This window comes from Cyrtonyx montezumae, unplaced genomic scaffold, assembly GCF_038088225.1.
Source record: "Cyrtonyx montezumae isolate F1298 unplaced genomic scaffold, pur_monq_1.0 scaffold_25, whole genome shotgun sequence".
NCBI lineage: Eukaryota > Metazoa > Chordata > Aves > Galliformes > Odontophoridae > Cyrtonyx > Cyrtonyx montezumae.
The window spans coordinates 15,124,767-15,149,396 of record NW_027071992.1 but is presented as its reverse complement, the minus strand read 5'-3'; the positions used below and the strand labels follow the sequence as shown (position 1 = coordinate 15,149,396).

At 50.9% G+C, this 24,630-nt stretch overlaps 2 protein-coding genes across 4 annotated transcripts in view; both read right to left on the bottom strand.

Annotated features, from left to right (window-relative positions):
• Window positions 1-24,630, bottom strand: part of GALT (galactose-1-phosphate uridylyltransferase) — a 427,049-nt gene that overhangs the window by 62,235 nt on the left and 340,184 nt on the right. The window lies entirely within an intron of this gene.
• Window positions 6,583-24,630, bottom strand: part of CNTFR (ciliary neurotrophic factor receptor) — a 121,042-nt gene continuing 102,994 nt past the window's right edge. For 2 of the 3 annotated variants that reach the window (XM_065740037.1, XM_065740036.1), the window contains 4 exons: window positions 18,366-18,529; window positions 8,410-8,590; window positions 7,564-7,708; window positions 6,583-6,951 (listed from right to left, as the gene is read on the bottom strand). In XM_065740037.1, coding sequence (XP_065596109.1) covers window position 6,951; window positions 7,564-7,708; window positions 8,410-8,590; window positions 18,366-18,529 — 491 coding nt within the window. In that variant the 3' untranslated portion in view covers window positions 6,583-6,950. Of the gene's footprint in view, window positions 6,952-7,562; window positions 7,709-8,409; window positions 8,591-18,365; window positions 18,530-24,630 lie in introns of those variants that run through there. The other variant, XM_065740038.1, reaches the window with a different exon arrangement.

Below are 24,630 nucleotides of genomic sequence, written 5' to 3'. Positions count from 1 at the left end.
TCCACATTTATGGGAGATGATATCAAGAGTTTTAATTTTTTTATGAGTGAGGGGCTGGGAGGGGAGGATTCCCAGGGCAGCTCAAAGGGGAAGCGAGGCTAGGGGCTGTGGGGGATGTGCATGAGACATGTTTTGTCCAATTGACCCCCAGCTACAGGATTTTTCCAAAGATAAAAACAACAATCCACCACATCCAGGCAATGAAAGCAGCCGAAGGGGAAGTGGTACAATGGCTGTCTGCAGCCTATCTGGAGCAGGGATGTGATGGCAGGACCAAGCCCTCTGCTCAGCCTCTTCTGCACACTGCCAAGGTCCAGGCAATGCCCATTGGTCTGTGCCTTTGGAATTGCTCCAGGCTGTGTCTTCCCCAGCACATAAGTCTACAGGGAGTTCCACTGAGTGGGTCTCATCCTTTGCCAAAGGAAAGTCCATTTGATGCCCACTTGGATGGACTGCCTGAGCATGAGTTCTCCGATATTCAGAGCCCAGTAAGGTGCTGTGGGCTGTGTTCAAATACTGTTGATCACCCTGAAGAAGCTCCTCCCTGGCACCTCAGATAGCGCTGTGAATTTTGGTGATTTATTTCTGCAAATTGCTCTGTCTGGGTTTAATCCCTGCAAACCATTGTTCCTAAGCCCTGCCTAAAACATCACCATGCCACCAAGGGACAGAGCAGTCACCACTCCTTTTTCTCTGCTCAGAAAACATCCTTATCCAGCCACCATCGAGCACAGCAAGACAGAAACAGAGCTGAAGTGGAACCTGAATGCTGGTTTCTAAGAGCTCTGTACTTGGTGCGATCCTGCCGGGAAAAGACCTGAAGCAAGAGTTTAGCCAGAAAATCTTAAAAAGAAGCGGACATCTGCCTCCTACTCACTCAGGTTTGGTTGCTAAGGCTTCCCCTAGATTGTCATCAAGTGGCTTTTGAAAGGGAAGAAGATGCCCGTGGGGAGTTAAGACCCACATACCACCAGCATCCCATGGTCTAGGCTTCGAGGTGGCATCAGTGTTGTCATCCTGACTTCCAGATGTTGCTCAGCTCATCAAGAATGAAGACCTCGCAGATGGTAGGGATGGAGCAACCTCTCCCCAAACTGACTGGAGTGCCTGTGCTCAATGTCTCTAGCCCGGAAAGGGGGAGGGGGGCCGAGGCCTCTTTGTAACAGAATCTCGTCTGCATGGGCCCCTTTGTTGTTATTACATTTATTTATTGATCCCCCTTGGGAAAACCTTAGCGGTGTTGGACTTGCTGGGGCTTTATTAGTGGGGGTGGGAGGTGAGGGAAGGAGGGGGGGGGCAAACTGAGCGCTTGGACCATCTGTTCCCACCAAAGGGATGGAGCAACAATAGCCATGTTTATAAAACTCCTCTGCAACTCATTGTGTTTGCAAAAGGAGAGATTCCACATCAAAGGCTGCTTCCTCTCCCTCTGCGCAGAGGCCCCTCCATCATGGCCTCTTCTAACATCCTGCACAGATCCTCCCATCTTGGTCCCCTCCTACTCCCACAGCCACAGAGTGAGGTGACCCCAAAGGGAATGTGCACCACTCTGCTGATGTTGGATGGTCTGAGGGATTTTCCATGAGGTTTTCTCTCCAAATCTCTACCAAAAAGACACTGGGTAGAGTCTACCTGGTGCTGGTTGTGGGGATGTCAATGTGTCAAACATAAGTGGAAAAGAAACATGCTCTCAAGTTGGTTTCCTTTGCTCTGCTCAAATGACAATATTCATGAAGTTGCTTTGGTTTTGCTTAAATTTCAGATGTGAAAGGAAAGGAAGAAAAACCAAAATTAGGGAAAGGAGCAGGGCTCGGCCACGTCAAAATCGGCTGATGGGATCTCTCATGAAAGAACTATGTGTTTGGCTTTGCTCTAGGGTTGTATTAGATTATCTGTTACAATTAGACATAAAGACTGTTAAACAACTGTGAAATATTTTGACTAAACCAATATGGTGGGTTTTTTTTGTTGTTGTTTTTTTTTTTCTAAACTGAACTTTATAATAAGATGAAGGTTTTGCTCTCGCTTAGATCAAAGCTGAACACCTTATTGGAGACCCAAAGATGTCAGCCATGTGCTGGTCCTGCAGAGGGTACAGCTGCTCTTGGTGGTGGGATAGAGGCCTGGAATGAGTTCAGCCTGGCACAAGAATCCAGTGAGTAGCACAAGTTGCTGTTGGCTCTGTCCCCTTGGCCTATTCTTGTCCACACTGCTGGAAGAGACCTGAGCACTACCCCTGGTCACAGTGTTCTCTCTCAGCACTTAGCATCTTCCCCGAGAACTGTGTGCAGGAGTACAAAGGGAGCCCAGACTTCTGGGAGACGCCTAAGCCACTGCTCTGCTGATCAGCCACACAGCTCCATTAAGTCCTCTCCCGGCTGTCTTCTTCCCATCAATCATCCCTGTCTCTGCAAGCAGCCCAGACACCGGATCTGGGTTATAAATAAGACAATCAATCAGAGATGCTATTAGATAAACAGAGTGGCAGAAGCCAAATTAATGCTTGGCTTTTTCTTGAAAGGGAGGAAAAAATAAGAGTCAATTGCTTATTAGGAGACGCTGGTGTGGTCTGGTTTGCATGCTGCAGCTGAGCCTCACAAGCTGCTCCTGGCTGCTGTGTTCTCATGTGGGGAGGCTTTGGGGTGTGCAGATGTACCCTGGAGGTCACAGTGATCAGGGCTCTGGGACGGACTGAAGTTAGGCAGGGAGATTATGTGAGGGAGCAGGAGGTGAGTGTTGCCCATCTGTGCTGCCTTTTGGGATGAGGAAGTGTCATGGCTGGTCTGAAGGGGAAGAAGAGGGCATGGAAGTGGACAAGGTATCTGGGGACCAGGGACACAGTGCCAGGGCAGATCCTGGTCTGTTCAGGATGGAGATGATGAAAAGAAGTGTCCTTTTATGCTCTTCAGTCAACAGATGTCCTCCTGGAGAGGCATCAAGTCCTGAAGTCCCAGTCTGGAGTCAATGAAGACAGACTTTCTAAGGCTGTTGCTGGCAACTTGCTGTGACTGTCACCCCCTGCTGCTACAAATCTTTGCCTTGCATCATTGTGAGGGTGCCCAGGTAGGCTCTCTTTACCCCAAGGGATAGTAATTGCATCTACATCTGCTTATTTGTGAAGTGGTGGCTGAACCACCCAAACTCATTCCTGCATCACCAGCTGTGAGCAGAAGCCTCTCCTGGCAGCAGAACCTTGTTCCTGAGCCACTGGGAGGAAAGTCCTGGAAGGAAGGCTGCAATCTTCCAAGGGCATTCAGCACTGTCATCTCTGTTGGCACAGGAGCATCAGACAGTTTTTATGGTTTTGCGTGGGATCTTGCACACTGCTGGACTTAAGACTGTTGCAGGTTGGAAACCAGAGACTCTGTGGGCTCCAGTTACATTCTCGCCCCTTGTAGGTGCTGCTCTACAGCCTCCCACCACAAGCGCCACCTCTCCTCCAGCTCCTGCTGCTCATGCTTCCCTCTCCCCTCTTGCTGTGACATTTGCCCCTTGGGGGCCAGGTGTATGCCTGCACCAAAGAGCAGCAGCTCTCCTGTGTCAGCTGGCTTGGCAGATCCCACCTTGCATTCCAGCCTGCTTGACAGGATGCATGCATGCCCAGGTCTGTCTGTGAAGCTGTCTTGGTGTGCTTTCTGCTTTCACACCCCTTTGCCTCATCATCTGCTTACAGGATCGAGGCTCTCCCGGAGCCCCAACACAAACCACCATGCCTGCTGCTCCTCCTCCATCCACCGAAGTGTGGTACCCCTCCGAAGCCATATGTTGGCTGCTAAGCCAGCCCTTGAGTGAGGCAGTGCTCTGCATCTTACATGGCCTCACAGTCAGGAAATAGCTCCTGAGCCTGCCTGCCTGGGGAGTGCAGTGAAAAGCTGCTCTCACATCAGCCACAGCCGAAAGCAACACCTAAGGTGGGATTTACTGCCACATATGTGCTGGGAAGACGCAGGGACACATTCTGCTTGGCTGATGTATTGTATTTCACATTATACAATACACAGGTCTCTCTGAGCACGGCAATTCCCTCTTTCTTCCTGTATGGATTTAAACTGCTAAGTGGATGGATTTTCTGCTTGGCAGGGATGCTCCCTGGGGACCTTCCCGAGTTAGAAACATCTCTGCACATCTGTAGGCAATATCACTAGGGCACCCCATGAGCGGGCTTTTACAACACTCCTTGCTTTATGGACTGCTGCTCGATCCGGACAGGCACAGTGGAGGAGCTGACAAACAGCTTCCTGCAGCCGGCAGTGGGACTCCAGGTGACGGAGGGTGCCTGGGACTGGGCGCAAAAGCCACCCCTCTCCATCAGCTCTGTGAACAGGAACACCGCTTCTTTGGTCTCTAAAATGGCTGGAGAGGGGCAGGTTTCCTCTCTGTTTAAGGGACTGAGTCTGCGTGCCTGTGACTGGTTCCCAGCCATAGCATGGACTGAGAGAGCCTGGTGGAGATGAAGGAAATCTGTCTGGGATACTTCCCCCAGGCAAAGGCTGGGCCTGACATTTTCTTCTCTGTCAAGAGATGTTCCTTCCCCCTGCCCCGAGAGCCATCTGCTATGGTTGATTACCCTGTCTTTTAATGCCATGAATCCATAATTAGTGCATAATTAATTACCAGATGTTTTTAACACTAATTAAACATTAATAAATGATGGAGGCATGTTGTCTGGTAATGGGACATTAACCAGTGAACCAAGCCAGCATGCAGGGCAGCGCTGTCTGAGTGGAAGGCAGGGCTGTATGGGGCTGAGCTCTTCTCTGATAAAGCCTCAGCACAGCAAGAAACACAGTGGGAATCTGATGGGAGATGGTGGCTCACTTCGTGCCACCTTCAGGCTGTGCAAACCAAGGGCTGTGGTCACGTTAACTTCCTTCCTTCCGCCTGTCCGTCCATCCATCCATCCATCCATCCATCCATCCATCCATCCATCCATCCATCCATCCATCCGCACACCCACCCACCCACCCACCCACCTAACTCTTTTGAAAGGCACAAGGCCCAGCCAGCATCAGGCAAAGGCAAGGCCAGCACGCAGGCTGCTCCCATGTACCTGCTTCCTTCCCATCCCTTCCTGGAAGAGAGGGCAAAGGATACCTATGTTCCATATGCACATGGACACACATGCCCACCAGCCACCATGCTGGCAGGAAACTGAGGCACAGACTGGGAAAATGGAGGTGCAGACCCCACTGCACTGTACCCTGCTCCTGAGTCCAAGCCATCAGTGCAGTCTGTCCCCACATCCAGTCCCTGTCAGCACTGTCAGATGGAAATTTAATTCAAAGGATCTGGGCCAGTGCCGTTTTTCTGATGTCAAATTATTAATTAGACAAGGAAAGTGCATTAATTGGGACCGTGTCATCTCCTGCCTCTGGAGATGCCCACAGCTCTCTCCTCCCACCTCCCTAGGAGGTACCACAGTGCAGCCAGAGCTTGGGGACACCCCACCCATGAATGGGGACAAGTGACAGCCATCTACATCCCCACCATGGTGTGGATGCCACATGGAGTGTTGACAGCCATCCACGGGTTTCCAAAGGTGGTTACCCCACCTTCTTGAGGTGTCCTGGAGGCCAGTTTTTGTACTGCCCTCCCAGAGAGGTGATGCTGCCTACATTCCCACCTCCTTCACCTCATAGTCAGGAATATGCGAGGGATCACACAGCCAAACCCACCCCATCCAGAGGGGAAATAACGCCCGGGGCTGCCAGTGGTCATGAAATGATCATTTAATGAAGACTGTCTCTCCTGGCACGCATGTGTGTGTGTGTGTGTTGTGTGTTTGTGCGTGTGTGTGTGTGGGGGGGGGGGGCTTTTTTTTTTTCTTTCCCTCCATTAATTTTTTTTTCTTTTTTTTCTTTTTTTTTTTCTTTTTTATATATATACATCTATAAAAAATTCAAATACAGCATGTCAACAGTTGGAATACTAGGACGTACGGTATTAAATACTGCGCTTGGGTTTGGGCAGGGACAAGAGGAGCTGTCTTTACAAAACAGGGCCTGGGGTGGAACGGGGAGGAGAGCAGAGTGGGATGGGGACAGCCAGGGATAGTGGGGGATAGGGCTGTGGGGCTCCAGCTCTAAGGGGACAGCAAAGCTATTCTTATTTTGCTGAAGAGTAAGACAAAGATGTTGATGGAGGTGATTCCCTGTATCCAACGTGGTTAAAAGAGTGTGGGGGTGTGGGGACGGGTTGGTGAAGGCTCCTCTGGGTGCTGCTGGGCGCTGGCTGGAGGGGCAGGCTCTGCAAGGGGCTGCTGGGGGGAGCCTAGGCTTTTGTTGCTGTTTTGATCCCCTTTTATCCCCATGAAAACCAAGCCAGCTCCCAAATCCCCATTGCACTCCTGAAAGCCACCAGTTCATCCCTCCACCATCCCCTCGGCGGGGACCGAGCCCTCATTCTGCACCCCTCCAGCTTTTCCGCGCTGTCAAGAGCTCAGGGGGGAGTGAGTCTGGTCCTCGGGGTGCTCCCTTTGGCCGCAGGCTGAGAGCATCCCTCCACCCCCGTCCCCGTTTCCTGTCCCCTCTTCCGAGCACGTGCCATCATGCTGTCACCCGCATCCCGGTGGCACGGCGGTGGCACGTCTTTGGCGTGGCGGGTTAGCTGTATGAGCGATGGCGGGGCTGGCCCGCAGGGTCCGGGGCTGCGGCACGGGGCCCAGGCTCATTGCTCCTTGCTGGGAGTGGGGATCGGGTGGGTGACATGGGGACAAGTGCATGTCCTCGCTCTGGGCTCTCGGCGAGGTTTTTTGGGGCAGGTCCTCCTGGAAGGGGGGATGGTGGCTCTGTCCTCCTCCGCAGCCATGGCGAGAAGCGTGATACGTCCTCAACGTGTGCAAAATCGAAGAGATAAAGAGACTCAAAACGGGCAGGGGGCGGAGGGAGTGTGGAGGTGGCGGTGGCGGTGGCTGTGGGAGGTTGTCTCTGCTGGGCTGCGACAGATGGGGATCTGTGAGGGAGAGAAGTGTCACTCGTCCTACTGCTAGCTTGGCTGTGCCCAGCCACAGAATAGCTCTGGGGATATGCTGAGCTGAATATGGCTTTTTCCCCAAGAGGAAATACACACATCCCCAAAATCCAAGCACATAAAGCTATGACCTCCACCTCCTCCTCCCTCCAGATCCTGCCCTCCTATCCCTGTCTGTGTGACACCACCTCTCCCACTGCCACAGCACAGGGTTGATATACCCAGAGGGAAAGGACCCAGGGGACTGTCATGGGTCACATCCTCCTTCAGTATGTGAGAGGCTGTGGTGGCACATCCTTCCTTCCCCATCTGCTGAACATGAGGCATCTAAGCCTAACTCCTTCGCAAACTTTGCAAAAAATGTTTGAAAAACCATTTCCAGCTATCTTCACCAGAACGCCCAATTTGGAAAAGCAGCTATATTGGGTTTAGTGACAAAGAATTGCAAGCAAACCCAAATGCCTGTTACCCAACTCCCATTGCCCATACAGGCTGGTTAGATCTCCTTCCCAACCATGCTAGCAACCCTGAGCTCTTCATGCTCTCCCAGCACCCAACCCCATCTCTTGTGTACCCCATTTGGAGCATACTCACTAAATAAAGAGGACACCATAGGCAGCCAAGACCAGTCCAGCTGTCCAACACACTGCCACAGCCCCGCTGCCCACTCCAGCCCCTTTATCACAGATCTTAGTGGTGGGGGGTGGCATGAAAGAAGAAGTGCTGGTGCTCGTTGTCTCTGCAGGGAGGGAGAGTGAGTGGTAAGGGAGCTGGGGTACCCTAGGATGTTTCCCACAGGAATAGAGCACCATCTCATTTCCACACTCTCCAACCACACTACACTAGGGCCAAGCTTGACGGACAAGGTGATAAGAATGGAGACAGTGTGGTCTATGGGACTTCCCCTTCTCTAACAGTAGACCCAGAGGATTCCAGAGTGCCTGGCAATGAGTGTCCCCCAGTGCTTCCCAGCCACCTCACAGCTGGTGCCAGTCAGGGGAACCGATGCAGGGCACACTCCCATCCTTCTGGGAAGCCAAGGGCTGATAACATGCATTTGGACACAATCCCAGCTCTTTCCTAGAAACAGAGGCTTGTTAACTTGGTGGCTTTTATTTCTAATTGGCTTCGCTCCGAGCCATTGTGCAGGGTCGGAGGTGTGGAGGGGAGGTAGAGCTGGAGACGGAGGGGGGCAGCACTCCAGCGAATAATAATAAATCCAGAGCTTTGTCGTGGTGCTTGGAGCACCTCAGTGAGGAAGATGCCAGAGCTGAGTGTGCTGAGTCAGCAGCTCCTGGTCCGTTTTGACCAAGCAACAGGGACACAGGGGTGTTAATATACAGGGTTAAGGTCTGTGCCCCCACTCTCCCCACAGATGCTGGGGGCCTCTATATACATGATCCCTGAGTACAGGGTGTTTGTGCTGGGGGAGGGTCTCACCTGTGATCTGGACCTCTGTGGTGAGGTGTTTGGGCTCCTCCGTCCAGGGGGTGGCATGCACAGCCACGCTCCAGTCGCTCCATGTGCCAATGTCATTGTCTTTGGCGGCCACCTGGATGATGTACTCCTTGCCAGCGTAGGCATCTGTGATAGTGTGTGACGTCCCATCTGACAGCTCTACCTGTGAGTAGGTGGGGATCAGACAAGGGGTTGTTGGGGATGGGAGGCAGCCAGAGGAGCAACTCTGGCATTGGCAGGTGTAAGATGATCAGTGTGTAAAGCCCAGATACAGCGTGATGAAGAGACTGGTTCATGCCACTTTTGTACCATCACAGGGAGAAAATACCAGCTAAAAGGCAAAGTGAAGGGGTAAAGGGCTGGGATTGAAGCTGGCTGTGCAAAAGTGCCAATGAACAATGTTGACTCTGATATCCACATGCCTACACTCATCCTCCAAACCAGATTGGAGGTTTTTGTAGGGTGGCTTGGGCTGGAGTTATGATGACTATGCAGCACAGGGACGCAGAGGCAGATGCTCCAGCTACAGATAAGCCAAGAGTGCAGTGAGTCCCCAGATCTGCAGAGCCAGTGGAGTTGCTTCCTCTAGAGGTCAGCAGAAACTAGTAAATGTGTGGGCAGCTCTGCTTGGACATGTTGGGATGTGGGGAGCAGGGCAGCCGTGGCACTGACTGTCCTTGCATGCACATGCCTTTGGGGCTGGGAAGATGTTCCCTTGCCAGCACACCTCCAGCAACACCGCTCCTGGGCATGCAGCCCTGTGTCTGGGCCACTGCACAAGGATAAACTTGTGTCCAGTTGTTTTTCCTAAAAAAAACCCCTCTGTTTAGTTGTCACTACTCCCTGGGCCACTGGAGGTCCTGTTGTCCTCCTGGCCATGTGGCTGCTGATGTAGTGGAGATGCAGTGGCTCCAATCTTAGTCCAAAACTTCTGGGAACATCTGATCCACTTTGAGATGCATCCTGATAGAAACGCATCCACACTGCAAGGCCAGTGGTAAGCAAACACATGGGAGTGACAGCAGATGAAAGCTCAGTGCTGACACAGCATGCCTGGGATGATATCAAACTGCACCAGACTTCTGTGGTCAAGAGACCACTGTGGGAGAACACCATGCACCACTGCACATCCTTCCTTGAGGTTCATCACTAATACTTACTGGTTTCATTTTCCATCCATCCTAATTGTGTCTGGCATGGAGTAGCATGGGGCCACACAAAGCCTGCATGACCACAAACACTCCTTTGTGCAGCCTTGGCCTCCCTGCTCGGCCAGCTGACATGAAACACCTTCCCTCACAACACATGTTGATAATAAACATGTCCAGGGGGGATGAGGGACTGACACAGCCCATCTGGTCAGGAGGCAAAGGGCGGACACGGTGCTTGGCCTCTGAGCCTGCTGATGGCTTCAAGCCAAGTGCTGAGGTCTCAGTGTCTCTGTGCAGCTACAGGGACAGGGACATCTATGTCCAGATGTGGAGTCCTCAGTACAGGAGAGACACAGGCCTGCTGGAGCGCATCCAGAGGAGGGGTACAAAAATGATCCAAAGGATGGAACACCTCTCCTACAAGTCAGACTGAGAGAGCTGGGGCTGTGCAGCATGGAGAACAGAAGGTCCCAGGAGACATGACAGCGGCCTGTCTGTATCTACAGGGGGCTGCAAGACAGATGGGGACAGACTCTTCAGCAGGGACTGTAGTGATAGGACAAGGGAAAATGGCTTCAAAATAACACAGGGCAGGTTTAGATTGGGTATAAGGAAGAATTTTTTTACAGGGGGATGATGCCCTGTCCCTGGAGACTTTCAAGGCTAGGCTGGATCAAGCCCTGGGCAACCTGATCTAGCTGTGGATGTCCCTGTTCATAATCTTTAAATGTCCCTTCTAACTCTAAGGATTATTTGATTCTTTGACATTATGCAAGGAAGATGCCACAGCATCTTTTGTGCTTGGTGAACTACCAAATTCAGCCAGGGTATGCATTCAGGGTGTGGGAGCAGATGGTAGCTGAATCTATAGGAGACAGCATCAAGGTAGCTGATGCTGCCAGGAGCAGGAGGCTCCAGCACAGCCCCAGGAGACACTGACAGCTGAGTTTTATTAAAAACTTGGTTGAACAGCAGGAGCAAGGCAGACGAAAACTTCTGCCTGGTTCTTGCTTGCATCCCAAAAATTGAAAAGAAACAAGCCAAGAAAGCTGCATCATTGGGGTGTCAGTGTGCCCATGTGGCAATGACTTCCTGGCACTGCAGCTTGGCATGCATGGGGACAACATGCCTGCCAAGGATGTGCAGCACTGACTGGCTAGTGACTGGTGTGGTCAAAGTCATCACCCTGCTCCTTTGCAGGGATACCAGAAAAGCAGGAACGCACTTTGAGAAACAATCAGCCCCTTTCCCATCTCACTGTACAGCATGCTCAACATCTCAGCACAGATTTAATCCTTTTGTTACACAAACATCACCCTCAGCTTTTATACAGACACCTTAAAGTCCCACACCAGGGAAGGGGATGTTTTGCTTTCTCATTGTAAGGCAAGAGCCCTTCTGCCCATTCACTCTCTGAGTGCCATCTGCAGCCTGCTGCAAGCCAGGCTCTGTGCTCCCAGCTGCTTCCAGTAGCTTGGAGCACTACATCTGCAGCACATCTGGAGCAAAGGACCTTCTGCCACCCGCAAGGTGCAAAGTTGTTAGTGAATCCACAGGGGAGAAGGGAGAAAGGTGTGTGTCTGTCCCACTGCTCCTCTCTTTGGGTGGGCAAGGAGAATGATGAGCTCTGCTTATCTCTGCACATAGGGCATGAGCTCTGCAGGGAAGAGCAAAAGCACTGAGCCAGGGTCTGACCCACTGGCACAGATGTAGCTGATTGGGGTATCAAGTTCAGGGGGTGCAGGCTCCACTGCTGGAAGCGGCGGCAGCATTTGGCATCATTCATCCAGATTCTGTCTGATAATGCCTGGTCACCATTCTGGGGCACAGAGCTCAAAGGCTGCTCCAGCACTGATGCTGCTATGCCTCAGCCAGGCTATGTTCCCCATGGTGCCTGTTCCCTGACAGGGATGATCCTGGTCCCTTCTGTAGGACATGGCTGGGCATTCTCCAACCTGCACTGGACACTGGCAGAGATACATAACAAACCCACCCAGCTCCTGCCCTCCTGTGCACCAAACCCAAACTGAATCAGGATGCCCAGGTGGGATGGGCTCCTAGCACCCACTGCTGCATCCAGCACTGAAGGGACAACCTCAGCATTTGCTTCTCCCGCTGCCCCCCTGATGCAGCTGATCTGCAGCTGAATGTTTGCAGATCAGACTACAGGGTCATGGAGGATGCACCCCAAGACCCAGGATGAAGCATCTTCCTTGTGGGATCTCTGAGGATGCTGTCCTAAGCATTTAGATAACAGAAAAAAAAGGGAAGGTGTAGGGTGCAGCACTGATAGTGCTCACAAAGGACATTCTGAGGTGCAATTTGGGTTTTCCAAGAGGCTTTTCTGAGCTGGGGGATATATCAGAGAGGGAACAGCTTTGTCATGACTGTTGAGAATGTCCATGAGTAGGTGCTCATGCACAGAAATGCAGCAGCAGCAGATGGGAAAACACACAGGGAGTGGATCCAACTGGACACAGGAAGGGAGAGGCAGCAAGGACAGACTAGGGAGGTCGCGTGAGGGATGGTTGGGCATGCAGCATCAAAGGGAGAGGGAGAAATTCCTTAATCCGCATCCCTGCCACACAGAGACAAGAGTTGGAGGAAGGCTGTGCATGGTAATTTTTTTTTTGGCTGGAGGGGTCTGCATTTCACAGCCTGCTTTTGTGCACCTGCCAAAAGTCGCTCTGTCTGGCTGTGAAGCGCTGCCCAGATTAATGAGGGATCAGCAGCCAGTGCAATGCAGAGCTATTAGCATTGCAAAACAAAACAAAACAAAACAAAACCAAAAAACAAAAAAACAAAACAGCAACCAAAAAACCCACCAGAGAGAAATGAAAAATTGCCCTTGAACCCCAGTAATTCATCAGTAATTCAGCCTACAGCTTGCCTGGGGCAGCATGGCTGACATCCTGCAGATCCCCATCCCTGGGACAGTGCTAACACCCAGCAGTGCTCATCCCTCACCCCATAGCTAACACATATTCAAAGGGCACTGTATACACCCACCCAGTGAAGTGCAGGTTAAGGTAGTGATTTCCCCCTGTGCTCCCCTAGCCTGTCCTGCCAAGGTGCCCTGCCAGTAAAAAGGTCACAGTGTGCTCTGCTCCCAGTCAACCTTCATTTCCACTCTGTGCAGCCAGGTAGCAATTACTGGTGGACAGGATGACACGGGGCAGGGCTCATGCCTGGATGGTCTCCAAAGGAAGATAACCTCATCACTCCCTGCCCTGCAGCTGGGCTTGGGGCTGGAGTATGATGGAAGGTGGTGGAGAAGGAATGACTGGATGTCTCTGCATCTAAAACGAAAACATGTTCGCAGCTCATCCATGTAGGAACATATAGTGCCCCAGGAGCTATATTGAACACAGCAAGCTTCCCCAAAATAAAAGGAGCACCCTGTTTTTTGTAGGGCTGAAGCTCATCTGCTTAGCTCCATCAACTAAGTGAGTAGGAGAATGAAGAAGGAAAGCCTCCAGGGACTGGACAATGATCAGCAGGCATTGTGCCTTCTTGCACATGGTGCTGCTGCTTTAGATGCCTTCATTCTATGCACCTCCTGGAGGCTCTTGGCCCTGGTGGGCTTTCTCTTGCTCAGGTTAACCCCAAGAGCTGGGTCACAGCAAAGATGTTGCTGTTGTCTGTAAAATTATGTCAGCAGGGGCAAATAAAGGTTATGCTTTCCCCCTTTGTCTGATATTAATTACTAATAAAAGAGTCCCCAAATGCCTCCCCCCATGGCACTGTGGGAATCAGTTTGATTAACCCCAAACAAAACTTTCTCCCTCCTTCAGGGATAACTGAAGGGTTGGAAAAGTGAAGAATTCTTCTCCCTCTCTGCCTCCTTTCCGCCAGCCAGGCAGCAGAGCAGCCCAGTGGGGTCTGAACTACTGTCCCTGCAGTCAGCCCCCAGAATAGGCTGCAGCATGCAGCTCAGCCCCAGCTATTGGCTGGAAAGGAGGAGCTATTGCAAGGCTCCTCTGCAGCTTGGCTTGTCTCACACCAGATGAGGCTGAATGGCTCCCTTCTGGCTTAAAATAAAGAGCATCTTTGAAAGCACAGCTGTAATCTTGTTAATAATGTGACTCTGTCTCCGGATGCGCCTTCCCCTCCTGCCAAGTGACAACTGTCAGAGCTCACTTCACTTGCAGCCACATGAGGATGGAGCTCGGATGCTTGGGGCACTCAGCACCAATCTCCAGGCTCCAGTTGTAGATGCATTTACCGTGCAAAAGCTTCCTCCTGCTGTTGGGGCCAATGCAGAGGGACTAAAACAGATGGGACTCCCACCTCTGCAGCACCCCTGCTCTGTGTGTCCCATACCAAGCTGCAAGCAACATTATTCCAGCCTCAACATTTCACTCCTTCCTATTAATTCCACTTTTTTCCCCCTCTTTTTTAATCACTTACTTTGCAGCCAGGAGGGGAAGGAAGAGAAGTGTCGCAGTAAAAGCGACCAGGCGTGAAGCTTTAATGGCACTGGGTCAGGGTGACCTCTCTGCCAAGGCTGCCTGGTGTGGAGGGAAAACGCAGGCAAAGCAGCACAGGGAAGCAAATAGGCACAAAGGAATGTGGTGTCACAAAGTGACATTGCTGCTACCCCAATGGGGATGCAGCTGCAGCAGGCGGTCACACTAATTGCCTTCGTGGCTCCTTCCCTCCCCTAGCCCATCATGGGCAGTGATGTATAGGATTAGGACATGTGCATTATGTTATCCTGTGAGAGCCATACATTTGGTAGAAAACATTGCTTTGCTTGGAGAGAGATCCTTAAACCCACCCTGGCTGCCTCCACGGAGCAGACCCTGCACAGACCCCTGCTCATGGCCACAGCTCCTAACATTCTGGCATGGCATGAGGATCTCCACTTGATGTTCGAAAGAAAGCTGTTTCCAGCCTTTGCAAATGCTTACACACGCCTCCAATGCTTCCAAAACAGAAGATGAAGGAGAAAACCCCATTGCATTATTAGCTTTAAGTATCTCATGACCTTTTTCTGCAAATCTGAAGATGCACGGTTCGTTAACATTTCGTGTTGTCAGCACAGCCAGTGCGTTCAATTAGACTTTGCGACGGCATCTGCAAATTGCTGGCAACTCACCAGAGGAAATCCTCCCTTCCTCCCTTGACTGCCAGCACTACAGCTACCTCAGAGCACTGCCACATTCCTGCGCCTGTGCACCAAGCCCATCAGTGCTCAGCACATGCCATCTCCATTAGAAACAGCGATGGGGAGGTCCTGATCCAGGTGATACCCCGGGGCAGGAGTAGATCTGGTGCACGAGCTGCATTAGGCTTCCTCAAGTCACCTGGGACATCCCTGGTTGTGTGGGGACATCTGCATGGGCAAGGACCTGCATGCCACTGTGTCCAGGAGTGTGCATGCAGCTGTACTCGAGGGCAGCCTGCAGGCGTGCGCAGAGATAGCTGCTGTTGCGAGTTAACCGAAGGAGCCTGTAAAACCAGAAACAGGCTATTAGCAATCCATTAGGAAAGGGTATCCAGTTCCAGCCTAGGTAATCCATTAGAGGAACATCTGAGAGCATTAGGAGAGCTCGCTTGGGGCCAGGATGGGGCTATAAAACAGAAGAGGAAACCATGCTAATCTGGCTTGAATTACAAACTTAAAAGCAGGAGAAAAATAAAGGATACCCTGAACATTTAATGTTTTATATTTAGGAGACAGAACATGAGATTCTGCCAAAAGGAGAGAATGGAAAAACCTGTTTAGGCTACAAATATCTCATCTCTCTTCATGCAGGAAAGAAACTGCTAGCCCCTCTTCCAGAAGGGAAGAGCGTGATGTTGAAGCTGCTCTGCTTTCTGGGTGAGCTCGGTGTCGGTGGGGCAGAGTGGCCACTCGACGTGATGGTGTGGAATGTTTTGTGCGCAGGTTCAGCAGAACTGCTGTGAGGTGGCATGATGGCTATGCTGCAAGCAGCATCCCGCACACGTGGACACTCATCGTCTCTCTGTGCTAATAAATCCCAGAGCATGCAGTAATAACTCCCAGAGCAAACTGCAACACAAGAGCTGCTAAGTGGCCTGAGCAGAAATTCATTGCTAAGCCCAGAGAAAGGGAGGGCAAACAGTGTGCTGAGGATGAAATGCACCTTTGTGAGCACTCTTCCATGCCAAGGAGGGAATAAGGGTCCCCTCCGTGTCCTTTCCTCTGCACCTCCCAGGCTGGTTATCCCTGGGGAAGATGCTTGCAATGATGGCTGGCTCACCCAGCAGCACTCTCGATAAGATCCACTGCTCCAGCCATGGACAGCTTCATCTTCTGGTGCCAAGGCCTGGCATTATTAAAATCCTGAAAGGAAGAGCCTGGGAGAAAGCAGACGCTGATTGAATCAGGCCCTACAGTATTCGACAGCTCGACATCCATCTGATCCTATTAGTGCTCATTCAGTCCTGTCTGCTGAGGTGCTGTGCATAAATCAGCCCCTGTGCAGATAATGGGAGGTGGAGGGGAGGAAGGAATTGCAGCTTTTGCCAAGAAATGCCACGTGCAATGAGCACATGGGGAGCTGTGTCTCTGGCCAGTCTCTGGAGCTCCCCTCTAGCCCTGCTCCCACAGCAATGGACAGTCCACGCAGCTCACATGAGACCTTCACCTCAGCACAAATTAACACCCTGCTGTGCAAATGCAGGTCCTGCTGCATCCTGTCCCTATAAGGAGAGACCTACCACCAACTTAGGTCACGCTAAGCTGGCCTTGGCTCCACCAAGCCATGACCTTCCCTCTCTTGGATGGATTCTGGATACTCCTTGTGCACTTCCAAGATGACAGGGTCTAGAAAAACAGAGTTTATAGAATCATTCAGGTGAATTAAGATCACCTAATCCAACTGTCAGCCCATCTCTAATCATGTCCCTCAGCTCCATATCTTGTTTTTTCAACACCTCCAGGGATGGTAAACTTCTAGGGCTCACAACATCAGGCAATTCACTTTTGGGTGAAAATCCCTAAATCTGCAAGGTGCCCTAGATGAGCTAAGGGGGGCTGTGGCTGAGCACACCCAAGGGACCCAGGGCTCTGTCTGCTGAAGCACTGCCATTCCTCAGTTTTGGGAGCTGAATGAATTAGGTTTTGCAAATAATTCAACTGATCAATAGTGGCAGTTTTCCTCAAATCACCCACAAATCAGACTTTTCATTACGCAGCCAGTGGTGTAGGGAGTCAGAAAGCAAGGCTGGTACCTTGCTCATTGAACGTTTGCACTTGCTTACTGAGCAAATTATTCCCCGAACACACTTCTCCATCAGCCAGTGATGGAGAAAACATGTCCTGCATGACACCACTGTGCTCTCCTAGGATGGTGAGCTTTCCACATCACCAAGCATCCACCCTGAGGACTGCACCCACTCTGCAGCTTGAAGAAGCCAACTTTTGACTGCCCTGAAGCTGACTTACGCAGCCAGGGTTCTTCATTGCCAATGTCTCCAATACCTCCATGTACTTCCCACCATGGCTGTGTGCCACTCTGTTCCCTTGTGGGCTCGGCCCCTGCTCAATGTGTCAAGGCAGAAGGCAGCCCACTGCCATGTGCATCATGGGGATCATGCCACAGGAGGGGAAAACATCAGCCTTTTTCACAATGGTTTTGTAAGTTGAAATAAGTGACTTTGCATTTCACATTTCCCGTGCTCTTTCCACATTTTCCCATAATTTGAATATTTTCCCCCCTGAAAATGAAAAAAATTCCAACCAAGAGAATATCCAACTCTCCTATTGCTGTCCTGCCCCAGCAGAGCACCTGGCAGCTGCTCTCTCCCTCCCTCTGAGAACAGAAGGGCAAGGAGAGACAAATGGGGGAAGTCTCAAATAGCACCTGTCTGATTTTCAAAGCCATCAGCAAAACGCTTCAGTCTGAAACAAGACCTGTGCTGCTGCCTTATCAAAGAGCAACTGAAAGAGAAAAACCCACTGGGATGATGACGTCTTAGAGAGACAGGAGCACAGCACAAAGCCTCTCATCTCCTTTTTGAGACATTTTTCTCCCTAAGAAGAGCTGTCTGGCAGAAAATCCCTCTCAGCTCTGCATCGTAGGTGAACTCCTTAGGGATGGAGCTCTGGCTCCCATTTGTCTTTTTTCTGGGTGAAATGCCTCATCAAGTAAACCGCTTGCCTAATTGGCTTTCCTCTGGCCCATCTCAGAGATGTCGTCGTGAGCCACACTGGTGCAGCAGCACCTCTTGTCCAGCAGCAGACTGCTCTCCTTCGTAAGTGGAGCATGCAAGCAGCATATAGCAAAAAAAGAAAAAGAAAAAAGAAAAAAAAAAAGCCTGTTCGTTATCTTCCTGCTGCTAACAAATGAAATCTGTCCTGCAGGCTGCCAAGGATTTCACTGATATATATATTTTTTTAAAGAAACAAGAAATAGAAGTAAGAAATACGATAACATCGCAGCAATTGCTCTGTTGTCGACTATGCTCTGAGTTACGGAGAGCGGTATTTTATCTTCGGCTCAAAATCTAAATGTGGCAGAGGCATATTTAAATGCAGTGACATTTATACTTTAAATGCCTTTTACATCTTGTTGGCAGGTTTTATATAGAACATATGTATGGAAAACAGATACAGACTGTGGATTAAAATTTAGAGAGGGGAGAGCCTGCGGAGCCATTTGTAGGGAGAATATGACTTTTAAGAAAGAGGAAGGAAAGGGAGGTAGGAAAAAAGGCAGGAAAAGGGGCTGTGCTGACTGGGAAGTGAACAGACATTTCTCAGTCCCTCAACACCCCATGCTGCCAGCCTGCTGTCTCCTGCTCAGCACCACTTACGTGCTGCCACTGGTCCAGGATGAGAGGTCGATAGCGCAGGAAGAACTTGAGTGGGAAGGACTCGGGGTCAGGCCAGGATGAGGGGTTCTGCCATGACACTTCCAGCCGCCGGGGATTATTGGGCACAGGCTTGGCCACCACACTTTCTGGAGGATCCGGCTTTACTGGAAGGGAAAAGAGTAGCTGTTTAAGTCCCACTAATTGGATGCAACAGTAGGGAAGTGGGTGAAAACCTATGGGATGTGCTTCAGTGATGAGTAAGCCCAAGTGATGGCTGATGAGCCACAGAAAACCGCCTTTCAGTGTCCACGCGTCAGGAAATGTCCTGGCTTAGATTAACCAGCACTGAGGAGATGCTGGCATCCGGCCAGAGCAGAGAACCCTCCCTGCAGGTACCTAGGTGAGGGCTGGGAGGTTGCTGAGCCCTAACCCCATGCTCTCCTTGCTCCTCTGGATGTCTGGAAGTCTGACCATCAACCCACTCACCTGTCAGTAGCTTGCAGAGTTTAGGGCTGGGGATTCCAGGCACTGGCTCGTTGCATTCAGCACAGGCAAAGCATTGTGGTGATCACCTTCCACCTTAGGTCTCTCTTTCTTGCTCCTGCTCTGCTTTTGAGATACAGGGTGTATTCTTCCACTACCCAACGAATATTTCAAGTGAATATTAGTTGACTGCTAGCTATGCAATGTTGCTGAAAGTATTTGAAAGTGCTGGGATCAAACCCCAGACAGGCTGTGATGAACAGTACTGCCTCTTGCAGAGTCAGCTTTGCTCTTCACCAAAAGTCTGCCCAGGTCCCAGAAGCTCAGACTCAAGGTTTGCAGCTGCAAAACTCTGAGAAGTCCAAAATATGGGTTATGCAGGGGCCTGGCAAACAAAAGCAGCCTGGCTGAAACACATATCTCCTAAGAAACTGTGTATGTAGATGTCCTGAAGCTTTCTACTGCAGACTCGGGAGCTGGGAAGGTGAAGGATTTCCATGGGACAGCTCACAAGGCTCTCTGTGCTCACTAAGAATAGTGATGTAGGTGAGTCACAGAATCACAGAATCACAGAATCACAGAAGGGTTGTTTCCTGGGAGAACTCTCAACACTCTCAGAATCCACATGAAGACTGCATGAAGAAACTGTTGCACTCAGCTTGAAAACCCCTGGATAAAGCAATGTCCTCTTACTCTGACTACGAGCTTGTTAAGGCATCATCTCTACTTCCAAGCATGCAGGGGGGATTCTGGGGTTGGGAGGAGCCTGACAAAGTTCCTGCCATGCACTCAGAGCCATTGTCTCCCTGCTGGCCTCTGGCAGCTCCCTCTCTGCTGCTGGCTGGAGGAGATGTCTCCACAGGGGCTTTGCATCCTCTGGTCAGTGAAAGTGGCAAGTGAGCTGCAGGCTTGAAGCTGTATGGCACTGCTGCACAGGGAGTTGTGTGCATGCTATTCATTGCCACTTTGCAAGGGGCGGGCTGGAGCTGGGCAGTGAGGCAATCAGTGCATGAGCTTTTTGGGGTCACCCCATTTGAGGACAGTAACTGTGTGAAGCAGGCAGGAGCTGCCGTGGGATGGATGATTTGCTGTGACTGCAGTGCTGAGCTACTCCAGATGGCTGTGTAATTCTCTTGCTTGCTTTGAAACCTTCAGCTTGGGCTGGACATCAGCTTCCATCCACGAAGCCTTGGAGTCCAAACACATACGGAAAAACATAAATCCAGCGCTGGCTCAGCGGGTTGGGTTTGCAAAACAAAAATCCATTTGGCTGAATGATTGCAGATGAAAGCAAACTGTGGCTCCTCAGCAAGGGATAAAAACATCAGGGTGGGGATGGACACTATGGGACGTCACAGCTATGAGCTGTGTAATGCAGGGAATGGAAAATGCCACTGTGGCAAGTTGGAGGAGAGCAAAGAAGGTGCCCTGATGATGAGGGCGGAGTCATCCCTCCATTTTTCAGGGATGTGACCCTCTCACACGGCTCAGTGGCCATCGGAGGAGAGCTGTGCTGGCCTAAAGCGCGTGTGGCAGAGATCCTGGCTGCAGTGAGCCTTCAAATATCATTGCATCTTAATGGGAAAACCATCACGAGGGCTGTGGCTGCCTCCCCACGTGTCCCCTCAACTGTAGGACTCCTGCCCACGTTTAAGAGAGGTGCAGCAGTGACAGCTCCTTCCCAAAAACATAGCTGGAGCGACTCCTGCCATGTCCCTCCATCACCATGGGGATGTGGGAGCCAGTACACAGGGCTCTACATCACCTCTGAAACTGGTCCAGAGCCTGACCTTGAAGGAGTGCTTCATCCTCCACAGCATCCCAAGTCCCTGCTCCCAGCTCCTCCTTTCCCCGGCCTTTGTCTGCCCAGTCCATTTAGATAGCAAATTGCGAGGCAGGGGCTGTCTGGCTGTACATCACTGAGCATAATGGAGCTGTGTCCACAGCACAGGCCTGCAGGCAGTAATGTAATATAAGTAATAATAGTAATAATAATAATAATGGACAATGGGCATTAGGCTGAGTATTGGTAAAGCGGCTGCAAAACCAGATGTAATATTATCCTGCAGAGCTGAGGGAGCATCTCCAAACATTCCTGAGAAGAAGACATGGGATTTGGCTGGGAGGCAGCTCACGGCTCATCCTGCTTCACTTCTGAGCTCGGAAAGGGTCTTGTGGTTATCTCTGTTTTTTGGAACAGGCCAAGCTTTGCTTAAAGGTTCCACAGGCTCATGCTGGACCACAAGCGTTTGTCAAAGGAGGTGCTGCCTGAGCACACACCATGCATCCATCCTTCTGCCCCATGCTGAAATGGATGCCTTGCGGACGTTAAATATCCCCTGGCATTTTCCCCGAGAAGAGGGACATTAAACTCCATGTCTTAGCCAAATGTCAGTCTACGTAATTTAATTCTGCCTCCCTAAGTAGTATGAATTGAACTGACCTTCTGTCTAGGCAACTGTATACCCGTGCTCAGAGTCAGAATTTCTTACAGGGGACAGCACGTTCATCCTCACACAGCCCCTCTGTGACACTCTATATGTTTGCTGCCCCCACAGCTGCAGTGAGGACAATCAGGCAAACTTCCCCAGGGTCACACAAAGGATGTGTGACAGATGTGAAATGGCACTATTGCCAATTCTGCCTCCTTCCTCCTTTCCTGAGCTTGTCCCCTTCTAAGAAGCCATGTCTCAGCAGCCTGGCATGGGGTGAGGCAAGAAATAAACCCTTGGTTATTATCCACCCAACTCTTCATGGGTGCAAATCCTCTATGATCACACCTAAGCAAGCCCCTCTGCCCTCCCTTGCTCATTCGTAGCCCTCCAGAACTCTGCATCTCACCAGAACAATTGGTGCTGCCAGGATGTTACATTTTTAATGCTGCACATCTGCTGCTGCTAATCTGCCCCATGTTCTCATTAGGAGAAAGAAAGGCATTGCCACTGAGGTGGGATGATAGCACTGTGCTGATGTCCCTGCTCTGATGAGGGATGCTCTTGGAAGTGGGGGATAAATCCCAGAAGGACATCAGTATTCTCAGACATCAAGAGGGGGAAGGGTGGTCCCTAGCACATTGCATCACTCCTGCCTGGCACCTTCGTCTGCCTCAAGCCCTCTCTTCTCCTCCTCCAGCCCTTCTCCCACTTCCTGATGACTTAGGACGGGAGACGTGATGCCTGCAAAGCTTTGCAAAGCACTGCTCTCACCACACTCACCTTTATTAATGTCTACACCTAAGCAGAAAACATAATTATGAAAACAATGTCCAGCAGCGAGACAGGGCAGGAGGCAGCCCGGATGTCCTAGCAATGAAAGATGGGGGTCAGAGGGCTGGAAACCCTCTTCCAGTCATCACTGGGAATGGAAACACAGAGCAGCCCCTTGCAGCTGGCCGCTAACAGGCAGCATCATGTGACCGCCAGCAAGGCATCGGCTCCAGATATCAAAAGAAAGCACCACTCATTTTCCACTCAATTAGAGTCCGTCTTCCGAACGGCTGGGGAAGGGATTTGCTGCTGAGGGCGGTGATGGAGGAGGAAGGAAGCAAAACCGAAAGAGATCACCTCTTTCCAGGGGTCTTTTTGTGGCTGGCCTGTGGGTGGTCCCAACAGGCATGAAGTAAGGGCTTCACACCCCTCAGCCCTTTGCAACAAGCCAGAGTAACAGTTTTGTTTCAAGCCCCAGGTTTCTCTGCACCTCCATCCAGCCAAGTAAAATTCAAAGATGAGCTCCCTGACAGATGGTGTCTGCTGGGTGCCACCAACCATGTAGGGGGACAGGCTCTACCCTGCACTTGCTGCAGTTGCACACGCAGAGAGCAGACCTCCAAGAGGGACAGATGTGTAAGGCAAAGTAAGGCTCTCCTCTCATTAGAATCCACCCAGGCAGGATTGCCAGGCAAAATACACTAGTGCAGTGCACTTGTTTTAATCAAAAACAACATTGGGAAGGCTCAACAAGAAGCTCCATGCAGGATACATGGCTGCTGCTGGAACATCTCTGTGAAGCCTGCTGACTGCCTTCTTGCTCACCTCTGTGCTTCTTACACGCTATAACCATAAAAAATCCTAAGAGAAAAAATTTAACAGCTGTGCATAACGTGGAGTTTTTAAGGCCATAAGATGGTGAAGCGCTGTGCTGTCCCATCACTCCTTCCTTATGTGCCTTTGAGCATCTGCCATGGGGTACACACCCCCGCAACAGCTGGAACGCATCTGGCCAAAGGCAATGCCCCCATGCTAGCAGCTGGCCCTGCTCATTGCTGCTCTGACCCATCTAGGTTCAGGCTCCTGGGCTGGATCTGGATTGTGCTGGTGCTGGGCCGGGTGTGCTTCCCAAGGGGGATGCCCTTGTATGCTGGAGGGGCACCGGCAGATTCCTCCTGCTGAGGTGGTGCCGGCTGCTTTACTCAGGAGTGGCATCAGATGTTCTCAAAGCCAGGCAGGGCATGGGTGGGATGCAGATGTTATAGGAGGATGCCCTGAACTCCTGGAGAAGGGAATGCAAGGAACTCAGAAAATACAGCTTAATTGCTGCCCTGGGTCTGTTGTCCGGAGGTTACCTTCATTTAAGGAGTGTATCTTCCACAAAGACAACAATTTCCATTTAAAAACACCCAAGTGACTAAAACTTCACCACTGCCCTTCTAACTCCTTGCTTTGTTATTAATGTTCACAGTGCACCAAAGAACTCTGGACATGAAGCTCAGCAGTGGGGACACAAAAGGACAGTCCCAGACCCTGCTTCAAAATCATTTCCCTGCTCTGTTCAGAACTGGCACCTTGTTTCTTGTTTGATGTTTTCCAGGACTTAGAGTAGAAAGGGAAAATCTGGGACAGCAGTGGAGTTCTTCTTCCCGCACTCTGGCAATACCAGCTGTTCAGGACTGGTACACATAGCATGTCCACAGCACTGAATGACTGCTGGTTATATTTCAGGGATTCATTTATTTGATTCTCTGGTCCAGAAATTGCCTCATGTAAAACAGAAAATTGTTTTTTGACTTGTTCCTGAATTCCTCCCTCTCTCATTTTTCCTGTTATTTGAAAACGGACAATCTTTTCTCCTCACCAGCTGTAGCTTGCCTCTGGCAGGTGGCCCCACACCCAGCTCCCTGCTTTGCCACGTTTCCCACTGAAATGCTTGCTCCATTATAGTTCACTGCTGGAGGAGTGCCATCAACAGAGCTGAGCCCTCTCTGCCTCCATCACTGCCAGGCAGAGGCTTAGCTGTAGCCTTGCAAAGGTCTGGGAGAAGAGGCAGCACACATGTTATGGCACTGCGGCTGTTCATGATGCCTTGCTGGGTACTTACAGCCAGGGTGATGAAGGATGCTCAGAGGACAACAGCAGCCACAGAGTCAGCTTTGCGACCACATCTGGGCTGCGCTTGTGATGTGCATGCATGTGTAAGTGTAATTTGTCTTCCAATTCTAATTTCTTCAAATCTGCTTCCAGCACGTAGAAAAAACTACTTTAGCAACATTCAGAGGTGTGAGAAGGCCAGTGTCATGAACCATACTGACTTCCCAGCTCTTTGCTCTGGTACGTGACAGCTACTTCCCCAGCCCCTACCTAAGAAAAGCTTAGAAGCCCAGGAGACCTGGACCTCAGAGAATAGGACCAGATGGAACATCAGGGACCACCATGGTGGCTTCCCATCTGCACCCTGCCCTGCTCCCCCAGTATGCCCAGGTGCCAGTATCCTCACGTGGTAGCCCTTCCACCACACACTCCTAAGCATCCTTTGGCAGGAGCTCATGTCCCACAGCAAAACCCAAAAG